The following is a 12,099-nucleotide window of genomic DNA, read 5'->3' as shown; positions in this document are numbered from 1 at the left end:
CCTAAAAACTATATATATATATATATATATATATATGTCATAAAACACATCAGGGACTTGTGTTGCAAATATGGAAGACTTTGGGCAAATTTGTAAAACTTCCAAATTTGGGTCTTGAGTCGGCAGAGAGGGGTGTCGATCGATGCCATATAGGTGTCGATCGATGCTCTTCGTATAATCAGACTCCAAATTGATTCAAATTGCTCCACTTTGCTCCATCCATGCTAAAAACCTGTAAAGACTCAAAAACAATCTAGAAACAAATGAAAAGACACTAAAAGACTCCTTATATCATGGTTAAAAACCACAAAAACCATGATATATCACTCCGCAACTTTCTACTTCAGTCCGGATTCAAGACCTCTCTTGGTGACAACTCACTCTTCATCTATAAACATGGTGTCTCTTATGTCTATGTTCTTGTTTACGTTGATGACATCATAATTACGGGTCCTCTTTCGTTGATCACTGCGTTCAATGCCTCGCTTGCCAATCGGTTCCCATTGAAAGACCTAGGCCCTTTGAGCTACTTCTTGGGTATAGAAGCTACAAGAACATCGACAGGTCTTCATTTGATGCAGCGGAAGTATATTCTTGATCTGTTAGCAAAAACAAAGATGCTTGGTGCAAAACCAGTTCCCACACCAATGGCCTCTTCGTCTCAGCTCACAATTAATACCGGCACACCTCTCACTGATGCAAAGGATTATCGCATGATCGTTGGGAGTCTTCAGTATCTTGGGTTCACACGACCTGACATTGCCTTTCCCATCAATCGCCTCTCTCAGTTTATGCACAGGCCAACGAATGCACACTGGCAAGCCGTGAAACGGGTATTGCGGTATCTTGCGGGCACTTCTACTCTAGGGATCTTCCTTCATCGTGATGTTCCTCTTACTGTCCATGCATTCTCGGATGTGGATTGGGGTCGCGACAAGGCTACCTATGTTTCTACGAACGCCTATACTGTCTATTTTGGTGGAAGTCCAGTCTCATGGTCATCCAAGAAACAGAGGAGTGTCTCGCGGTCGTCAACTGAGGCAGAGTATCGCGTTGTTGCCAACACCGCCTCTGAGTTACGCTGGATCTGTTCACTACTTCATGAGTTGGGCGTCACTCTTCCGCTTGCTCCGGTAATTTATTGTGACAACATAGGAGCAATTTATCTTTGTGCGAACCCTGTGTTTCATTCCAAGATGAAACATGTTGCGTTAGACTATCACTTCGTTCGTGAGCATATTCAATCCGCTGTTCCTCGAGTCGCACATATCTCCGGTGATGATCAACTTGCGGATGCTCTCACTAAGCCATTACCATCGCAACGTTTTGCAGAGTTAAGTTTCAAGATCGGAGTCAAGAAACTGCCTCCATCTTGAGGGGGCGTATAGAGAGTACTAATATAACAAAGGAAACTTGTGTAATTAATATGAACAAAACCCTAGTGTACAAGCCTATATATATGGTAATATCTCATCTCAATACAATCAAGCATTTCCTTACAGTCATCATATCCATCTTTCAAGATTTGTAAACCACACTCAATAATCTTGTTATTATCTGAGCAGGTGAATTCAAGATCATTACACCTTCTTTGTTTCCTAACAACAACTTAGTATTGGACATATCAAAAGATATATGTACCCTATCAATGACATATTTAGTGCCCTATAGCATGTATCCAACAAAATAAGCAGAAGATTTAGTCGTTCAAGTTTTTTTGTAAAGACTGCACCTGAGATGAGTTCATAGCTGACTCCATGAGAAGATTCGGAGGAAGAAGAAGAGAAGAAAGAAACAGAAAATTTCCAAATTAAGGATCTGAAAACCCAATCCATTTGTAAACCAAACCGGATTTGCAGCTCGATTTAATATGTAAAAAAAACGGAAGAAATCAGTGGTATTTACCACAATTAGTAAATTTTAATATATACTTTTTTAATCACATTATTTCTGTTTATCTAATTCGTCTATAAAATGTTGTCATGCCACATATCTAATTTTTTTTGTTTGACAGCACAACACATTCACGTATTGGAATCATCTAGTGCTGAGCAAAAATCGCATGGACATTTTGGCGACGTGAAGACCATAACGTCAAAAAGCAATATAATAAAACAGAAGTACATAACACTATATAATTTTAACAAAAACACTATATAATTATAATAAGTTGATTACAAATAGGCTATAAATTAATTGATAGATTAATTGGTTACAGGTTAAATAGTAGTGGGTGCAACCTTAATTTATTTAAATTATAAATCTTAAAGAGAATATTCTAGAGAATCATTTGATATCATCTAACTTACCATATTAATTTTTTTTATTAAATTATTCATCAAATAAAATCCTTTGATATCTAACTTAACATATTAATTTGTTAATTATCGTTATACTTCACCTCTCATTTTTATATCCTTTTATAATAAAACGGAAGTACACAACATTGTTTTGTAGACTATATAATTTTAATAAATTGGTTACAAATAAGTTATAGATTAATTGATAGATTAATTGGTTACAAGTTAAATAGTATTGGGTACAACCTTAATTTATTTAAATTATAAATCTTAAAGAGAATATTCTAGAGAATCATTTGATATCATCTAACTTACCATATTAATTTTCTTTATTAAATTATTCATCAAATAAAATCCTTTGATATCTAACTTAACATATTAATTTGTTAATTATCGTTATACTTCACCTCTCATTTTTATATCCTTTTATAATAAAACGGAAGTACACAACATTGTTTTGTAGACTATATAATTTTAATAAATTGGTTACAAATAAGTTATAGATTAATTGATAGATTAATTGGTTACAAGTTAAATAGTATTGGGTACAACCTTAATTTATTTAAATTATAAATCTTAAAGAGAATATTCTAGAGAATCATTTGATATCATCTAACTTACCATATTAATTTTCTTTATTAAATTATTCATCAAATAAAATCCTTTGATATCTAACTTAACATATTAATTTGTTAATTATCATTATACTTCACCTCTCATTCTTATATATGAGTCTATTTTCGGAAACAAATAAATTATCATCTTATTTATTATAAATAAAAAATAATTTTATTTCCGGATATACCATAAGTTGAATTTTTAAAAATAAATATAAATTGTTCAGTCTATAAAATATTCAAGCTTTAGTAATATTATTCTTTACAAATAATATCTATTGAATTAAAAAATTTATTGAGTAATGGGTCAAATTTGAATATTTAAATTCAATGTCATATTTTTTGTTGAATTTTATAATTTTATATAATATAATAAACTTTAAATAATATATTTGAAATATTAAAACTTGATATAAAAGTTAGAAACTATAAACACTCTAAATTGATTTGTTATAGCAATGTCAATAATATGTCACTATAATAAATAAAAGAATTTCAAAAAACTAAGTATATTAAAACAAAAGTATAACAATATATTAAATTATTCATAATATAATAACTCGCTTTTTAAAAACCAAATTTACAAAATTATGTCTTATAATGACATTCAAGTCATGATGTAGAATATACATTGTTGAAATAACTTTACATACATAAACTAATTCAACATATTAAAATGTTATTTTAAAATATAAAATATACCAAATTTTGTATAAAATAAGATTTAACCAGTGTTATAGCATATGTACTTTTTTCTCTATAGAATAGGTACTTATCTAGAATCATTAACAATATAAAACTTACAAAATATGTGTTTTTTTTCAAGCCATCATATTTAGCATATGATTTTATTGCATAATGTTTTATCCAAAAAAAATTTTAAAAACAATCACATAAATTATACTCCCTCCGTTTCAAAATATAGGATGTTTTAAGCAAAGCACGCAGATTAAGAAGTCTTTACTTTTAACAAGTTCAACCAATCAGAAACAATACTACATAATATAAAATATTAAACTAATCTAAAAGTTGCATTGAAATTTGAAAACATCCTATATTATAAAACAAAAAATTTCTCTAAAACATCCTATATTTTGAAACAGATGAAATATTTTATATAAAAATTACTATATAAATAAAATGAATTTCGGTCTTAATCTAGTTACATAGTATTATCTTATAGTATGACAAAACTCGCGGGAAGACATTATTAGTATTATATATGGGGACTCCAACGAACCAGGACATGTTTTCAATGATTAATCACAATTCTGGGAAAGGAAAAAAAATATACGTTTCTGTCCACCTTTTGATTCCTTTCTCCTTTGAATCTGCCGGTGAATCCAAGTTTTATTGTCTGGTAACGGTTAGAGACGTTCTCTACAGGTAAATTGAGACGGTTGATAATTCCCTCATTCTCTCTTAAAGTTTCTAAATACCGGTTTGATGAGATTCTTATTTGGTGTGATCAGGTTTTTTTGTGATTGTATGATGTGATATTTGTATGCTCGCTCCATTGATCGATCCTTGACTTTCTATAAAAGGATCTTCGTTTCAGGTTTTTTTGTTTGCCTCAAAACCCTATTTAATAATGTCTGAAATGTTTCTTTGGTCTAATTCTGATCTGCTGTAATTGAAATTTTGATTGGTTCAACAGTTTTGTTGGTTTTGATTAGAGAGATAAAAGAGATTTTGAGGATTTTCACAACAGAACATTTGTCTGTCTGATGGAGCAATTCAGACAAATCGGTGAAGTTCTTGGAAGTCTTAATGCACTTATGGTATTACAAGATGATATCTTGATCAACCAAAGACAATGTTGTCTCTTGTTAGACATCTTCAGTTTAGCTTTCAACACCGTTGCAGAAGAGATCAGACAGAATCTCAAGCTTGAAGAGAAGCAGACTAAATGGAGAGCTCTTGAACAACCTTTAAGGGAGCTTTACAGAGTTTTCAAAGAAGGTGAGTTGTACGTTAAGCATTGTATGGACAGTAGTGACTGGTGGGGCAAAGTTATCAATCTTCATCAAAACAAAGATTGTGTTGAGTTTCATATACACAACTTGTTCTGTTATTTCTCTGCCGTTGTTGAAGCCATCGAAGCCGCTGGGGAGATTTCAGGTCTTGACCCTTCTGAGATGGACAGAAGGAGAGTTGTGTTCTCAAGAAAGTATGATATAGAGTGGAATGATCCTAAGCTGTTTCAATGGAGGTTTGGGAAACAGTACTTGGTACCAAGGGATATTCTCAGCCGGTTTGAGAATTCTTGGAGAGAAGATAGATGGAATCTAGTGGAGGCATTACAACAGAAGAGGAAATCAGACAGCGATGATATTGGCAAAACCGAGAAGCGTTTAGCTGACTTGCTTTTGAAGAAGTTAACCGGTTTGGAGCAGTTTAACGGGAAACTGTTTCCAAGCTCTATACTTCTTGGTTCAAAGGACTACCAAGTGAAGAGAAGGTTAGATGCAGATGGACAATACAAGGAGATTCAATGGCTAGGTGATAGCTTTGCACTAAGGCACTTTTTCAGCGATCTTGAGCCGCTAAGTTCTGAGATTTCATCTCTTTTAGCGCTTTGTCATTCGAATATACTTCAGTACCTATGTGGATTCTATGATGAAGAAAGGAAAGAATGTTTTTTGGTTATGGAGCTAATGCGCAAAGATATGCAGAGTTACATGAAAGAGAACTGCGGACCAAGAAGAAGATATCTCTTCTCGGTACCAGTAGTGATTGATATCATGCTGCAAGTTGCAAGGGGAATGGAGTATCTCCATGGAAACGATATCTTCCATGGAGATTTAAACCCTATGAACATTCTTTTGAAAGAGAGGAGTCATACTGATGGTTATTTCCATGCGAAAATTTCTGGATTCGGTTTATCTTCTGTCAAAGCTCGGTCATCCTCGAGACCAGGCAGTCCTGATCCTGTGATATGGTACGCACCTGAAGTTCTAGCGGAGATGGAACAAGACTTGAATGGTAAAATTCCGAAATCGAAGTTGACTCATAAAGCTGATGTGTATAGCTTTGCAATGGTGTGTTTTGAGCTCATAACAGGTAAAGTTCCATTTGAAGATAGTCATCTTCAAGGTGAACAAATGGCCATCAACATTAGGATGGGAGAGAGGCCTCTGTTCCCTTTCCCTTCACCAAAATACCTCGTTAGTCTGATTAAACGGTGTTGGCACTCAGAACCGAGTCAGCGTCCTAACTTCTCTTCGGTTTGTCGGATACTACGTTACATCAAGAAGTTCCTGGTTGTGAATCCAGATCATGGTCATCCTCAAATGCAAACTCCACTAGTTGATTGTTGGGATCTAGAAGCAAGGTTCTTGAGAAAGTTCCCAGGTGATGCAGGGTCTCACACGGCGTCCGTGAACCAAATCCCTTTCCAACTATACTCATACCGGGTTTTGGAAAGAGAGAAGATGAATCCAAACACGAAAGAAAGCTTAGAGGGAAGTAGTGAATCTGAAAGCGTTTCAGCTGTTGAAGATCCACCCAATGCCATGATTACAAGAGATACAAAGTCATTGTGTTTAGATACAATATCTGAATACTCAGATACAAGATCAGTCTACTCAGAAGCTCCCATCAAAAAGGTCTCAGGTTTAAAGAAGAGCGGCGAAATGGCAAAACTCAGAAAAAGTCCAAGCTTAGGTTAGTCCTACTCACTCTAATTATCACTAAATTGACATGCATGATTTTTAAGTTGTTAGATCGTCAAAAAGACAACTATCTTTACGTTAATATATCATCAATGCAGGTTCAGAGAAGTTGAGATCCACAGGAACTTCACCCGTAAAAGCAAGATCATCGCCAAAAGCATCACCATTGAGTCCATTTGGAAGAAGCATCAAAGCAAGGAAAGATAATAGATTGCCTTTGAGTCCAATGAGTCCTCTAAGCCCAGGAATACGTAGACAACAAACTGGTCATGCTTCAGATTCTGAGCTTACTTAGCTTTTCATCAAAACCAGAGAAGAAGGAGAGATCCATGAAAAAGCAGAGGACGTAGATTTTTGGTCAGTATTCCAAGCAGAGTTCATAGTTTCAGACATGAAAAAAAAAAAACACAAAATCAAAAAACAATGAGGTAGAGATATTTGTATACAATTTATGGTTAATTTAGAGATTTTGTTTTCGAGAGTATGGTTTATTTGGTACTGAAAGTTTGGAACTAGAGTCATTTTGAGGGGCAAAGAGTGAATTTTCAAGATTCAAATTTTTGTAACCCATTAACATATAATAATTCTCAATAATTATTTATGTGTGTCGTCTCGGTTAATAGAATTGTCACGAATCTTTCAATATTTTTTTTTTTTTTGAATCTCTCCATCTTCCCCAAAAAAAACTAGAAAAGGAACAATGAGTGAATATATATTACAATTTACCACGCACGTTTTTTTGGGTTTAAGTATATTCTCTCTCAAATCTCAATTCTTTCTATTATTTATCAGTTTTGTTGATGTGGAATTTAGCACTTCTAATATACCGACTTGAACTGGAGGTAAACCGATCCATTTCAAAGATTAACTAAACTAGAAATTCTCTTTGAGAGGCCAGCCAAAAGGGCTTACAAACGGAGGCCCAACAAAGTCATTCAGCCAACCTCCAAGACCGCCTCTCGAGTCTGATCGACTTGATCATCATAAAAGGAAAATTTCCCTATATTTGATCCAAGATATTAGGAAATTAGACTTATTTTTTAATATAGGCTCTCATATAAATAGAGGGGTATCCCCTCCTTGTAAATCATCCAGCAATTAATACAAAAACCCTAGTTCTAAAAGAGATCTTGAGAGAACCCTAAAATGTTCTTCAAGAGATCTTAGTCCCTCCTTATTTTTTTGAGCTTTGATCCAGTTTTTAAGTGAATTTGTTTTCCCTCTTAAACAAATTTATTGTATGAAACCCAGTCTCTACAATTGGTGCCGTTTGTGAGGACAACAAGTTCTAAAACAACTTTCTCTTCAACAACCCTTCGAAGTCTCCTTCAAACATAACCATGACTCAACCCTCCAGCGACGGAACCACCAGTGTGGCTCTCGCCCAGCAAGACGGATCAGCCGTTGCAGGCCTCAAAAACCCTAACTCTCATGGTGGACTCGGCGATCCAGGCATCACTCCACCCGTTACCGATGGTCATCTACAACCGCCGTAATCCGGACGCATCGGCTAAACCCACCAACAATCAGCCCGCTCCGCCTACCGAGATAGGCGCGACAAGGGTATCCGATCAAGGGACAGAGCATACAGGCAAGCAACAGCCTGGTGACCAATCTGGTGACGTGCAACCCCTTATCATGGGAACCACACAGCCACCGCAGGTCATCTCACTAGACGATTTTCAGGTGATGTTTGGGAAAATGAACCGGAGGGTAGACGCGGTCACAAACCAGACAACCCTTTCGCCTCAGCAAGGCACCATGCAACAACGACCGTTTGAAACGAGTGATCTCGCCCGCCGCTTTGAGTTCTCTTATCCTCGTTTACAGTCAACCAACCTAGTAGCAGAACTATTCCGTCGAATCTGGCTTCAGGAGTCCAACCTTCGGTGGGGAATTATTCACAAGCCTAAGAAGGATCCAATGAAGTTGATGACATCCTTTATGACTACTGTGGCTAAATCCCACTTCACTGAGGAACAAATAAATATCAAGTACTTTCAACTGTTTGTGGAAAGCTTATCAGGCAGCACCTTGACCTGGTTTTCCAGACTCGAGGCGAACTTTATTGATAACTTCCCCCACCTATCAACAGCTTTCCTACGATACTATCGGATCTTTATCTAACCTAGAGCCTCTAGCTCCGACCTTTGGGAGATGACCTAAGACCTCGACGAGTCCCTGCATCACTTCTTGACCAGATTCAAAGAGATTCTAGCAAATGTCTCCATCTTGGAAGATGCCGCAATCCCAAGTCGTCTTTACGCAAGGATTTAAACAACCAAGAGCCCAAGGACCTAGATGATGCACTGCACAGAGCTTCACGATTTGCGCTCATAGAGGAATAAGATGCCAAATTAGCAGTGAAAGCAACATCCACACATTCGATCTTTGAAACTAACGGGCAGGACAGGTCGTCCTCAAATCCAAAGGAATTGTTTTGTGATTTCCATAAAGTACGCGGACATTCGACAGCCGAATGCAAACACTTGTCGAACTTTCTGTTCGATAAGTACAGGTCAAGCAAAATAGAGACCGTCTATCGACCTAAGAGCTTTCGCAGAGGTAGGCGGAACAATGTTGGCAGGTCTAGGCGACCTAATACAGACCGGGCCCATGAAACAATGATCGCGACTACGGCAACAACAATCAACGTAACGATAACAGGGATGATTGAGGTTTCGAGAACAAAAGACGAAGCCCACCTTCTGCAGGGCATCAGGAAGATGCAGTTCAAGAAGACAATCTCCCCGGTCCCCCAAAATGCTAAAGGGGACAACGAATTGAGTGCATCAATTCTCCTCGTCGCTGCAAAATCACCATGATCATCAGTCAACCTTACAATGACTCAGTCTGGGCTCTGAAGAAACGGGCAAGGCAGGTTTGCAACGTACAAACTCTTCCAGAGGATCAGCCGGTTAGCAACAATTCCATCACGTTTAAGCCGGAGGATGCCAAGGGAATTCAGCATCCGTATAATGATCCCTTGGTGGATACTGGGTGTACAATTAATATTATATTCTTCTGAACTTTAGAAAAGATGGGCATCACAATAGAGTAGATCAAGCCTGAAACTCGGACCCTAACTGGATACGACGGAATCGCGAAGATGTTGATGGGCGATGTCAAATTACAAAAGTGTGCTGGCGGTATAACCTGAAAAACCAAATTTATGGTAATAGATGCGTCTCCAATCTACAATGTCATCTTGGGGTCCCCCTGGATATATATGATGCAAGCAATCCCATCCACCTACCATGTCTGCATAAAGTTTCCAAGTACGACTGAGATTTACACCTTGTATGGCGATCAGAAGATGGCATGACCTACTGCATTATCGAGAAGAAGCAGTGGTGGCAGGATGAGGCATAACAATTACAAAATAGAGATCGCACGACGTATCTCCATAGGCTGAAACACAATCTCGTAAAGCCTTTGGGATGTCAGATTGTCCAAGTCAATATCGACGATGCTGATCCATCTCGTACAGTTGGAATTGGTGCCGAACTGGAAGATCACATCAAAATAGAACTAATTGCCTTCCTGAAGTCTAGATCTTCCACGTTCGCCTGCTCCACTAAAGATATGGTCGGAATCGACCCCCGCATTGCATGTCATAAACTCAATACCGATTCGACATTCAAGCCGATCTGGCAAAAGCGCAGACGGCTGGGTCCAGATCGGGCGAAAGCGGTACAAGACGAGGTTGAGCAACTTCTCAAAGCGGATCAGATAATGGAAGTTTAGTATCCAGATTTATTAGCCAACCCAGTCGTCGTCAGGAAGGAGAACGGCAAGTGGAGAGTTTGCATAGTTTTCACCGACCTCAATAAAGCCTGTCCTAAAGACTGCTCTCATTTGCCTCACATAGATCGCCTAGTAGAGGCTACTGCCGGAAATCAATTGTTGTCATCCATGGACGCATTATCAGGGTACAATCAAATCATTATGAGCCCAGCAGATTGGAAAAAAGACTGCGTTCATAATGGTGAGGGGGACTTACCAAACCCTGATTATACACTAAACCCAGATTACACACTTAACCGAGATGGTACATCAAATTAGCATTATTTGACAAATTACAATATTTTGAAATATTTTTTTTTTAGGTTTGGGTTCTCTATTTTACACTTAAAGTATAATTTTGAGGGGTAGGATTTTAGTATCTAGAGTTTAGAGTTTGATTTTAAAATTTTTGAATGCTAAATTTGAAAATAAAAGTTAGTTGATGGTATTTGAGAGATTTTTCTTAATTCAAGAAATATTGGGTTTTTGATCTAATACCTCAAAACCGGGTTTCACACACAAAAATTTCATTGGAAGATACATATGATACATTTGTTTTTTTTTTTTTTGGTCATATTCCATATCTCATTTTCTCTAAAACTTGTACCACAAATAAAATTCTTTTTTATGACACATGATCATGGATATATTGGTCTTTTTAATTGTTTTTGTCTTATACTCTCTCTCACAAATTTTTTATCTCACAAAAGTTAAAAAGTGCATATTTTCAAATATTTAACAAAAACTGCTTACCTTTATAATTACTTTTCAAAAAGTGTCTAATACACTAATAGACTCTATATATAGTTAATGAGTTTTAATAGTTAATGAGTTTTAATTTTAATTAAAATACAATCATTTTTATTAATAAATGTTTGTAAATTCACTACACTTATTTTGAAAACAGAAAATTAAAATTAAAGACCAAAGACTAAGAAACTATAATATATTTTCTATAGTTGACAACAAGATATAAAAATAAGCAAATTATCATTCAATATATTAAAAATTAAAAATTAAAATCTATAACAAAAAAAAAACCAAAACTACATGCCAATATCTGAAACTCATTAAAAAATATACTACAATTAGAAATCTAAATATTAATTAAAGTGATTGAGTTGTCGTTCAAAGAAAAATAAAATAAAACTAAAGTACTTGATAATTAAAGTATCACATTTATTTCTATTTGTTTTTTAAGGAAATCTTAAGAGATGCATCTGTTTAAAAAGAAACCAGCAAAACTTTTAGTAATAATATATAAAGCACAAAATGGAGATAGTAAACAATCTCCGCTAGATAACCTCTATTAAGTTGCTTATAATTAGTTATTCTTGACAAATTAGGGCATCCTTTTCGCTATAAGTACTTAAGTAGGGGATTAATCATCAAAGATTTCAGATTCGAAATTTCTTTTTTTCTATTTGATCTAATCAGAATAATTATTCCTCTACACAATGGCGATGATGAATAATTCTCCGACAACGATGATGAACGAAGACGTGATGCTAGAGATCATGTCTTATTGTCCTGCAACGGAGATGGCAAAGTTTCGCCTACTGAACAAAGAGTGCAACAAACGAAGTTACGAGTTGAGTTTTATCAATCGTACTCTCCATAGAACCAACTCTTTCTTCGGCTATATATTTCTTTACCGAGAGGTCCGGAACAAAAAGTTTGCGCCCTATTATTGGTATCACTCCAGTTTTGTCTCTGCTTTCG

The 12,099-nt window shown here is 35.9% G+C and overlaps 2 protein-coding genes across 2 annotated transcripts; both read left to right on the top strand.

The window, feature by feature from the left end:
• Positions 648-1,376, top strand: LOC109126995 (uncharacterized mitochondrial protein AtMg00810-like). The gene has a single exon (XM_019231039.1). It carries the CDS (start codon positions 648-650, stop codon positions 1,374-1,376), a length of 729 nt encoding a protein of 242 aa, XP_019086584.1.
• LOC104730392 (mitogen-activated protein kinase kinase kinase 7-like) lies at positions 4,645-7,149 on the top strand. Its single transcript, XM_019232174.1, has 2 exons — positions 4,645-6,583; positions 6,690-7,149. The coding sequence occupies exons 1-2, from the start codon at positions 4,645-4,647 to the stop codon at positions 6,884-6,886; spliced, it is 2,136 nt and encodes a 711-aa protein (XP_019087719.1). The 3' UTR covers positions 6,887-7,149.

The sequence above is a fragment of the Camelina sativa genome, chromosome 2 (assembly GCF_000633955.1).
Source record: "Camelina sativa cultivar DH55 chromosome 2, Cs, whole genome shotgun sequence".
Classification (NCBI taxonomy): Eukaryota; Viridiplantae; Streptophyta; class Magnoliopsida; order Brassicales; family Brassicaceae; genus Camelina; species Camelina sativa.
The sequence above is the reverse complement of the archived record's forward strand: the minus strand, read 5'-3'. Positions and strand labels throughout refer to the sequence as shown.

What these genes read in the sequence shown, in the direction of transcription:
- LOC109126995 (XM_019231039.1), top strand. Translation starts at nt 648, where the DNA reads ATGGCCTCTTCGTCTCAGCTCACAATTAATACCGGCACACCTCTCACT.
- LOC104730392 (XM_019232174.1), top strand. Translation starts at nt 4,645, where the DNA reads ATGGAGCAATTCAGACAAATCGGTGAAGTTCTTGGAAGTCTTAATGCA. An exon ending in CAGAAAAAGTCCAAGCTTAG is followed by an intron (nt 6,584 to 6,689) that starts GTTAGTCCTACT and finishes TCATCAATGCAG; the next exon opens with GTTCAGAGAAGTTGAGATCC.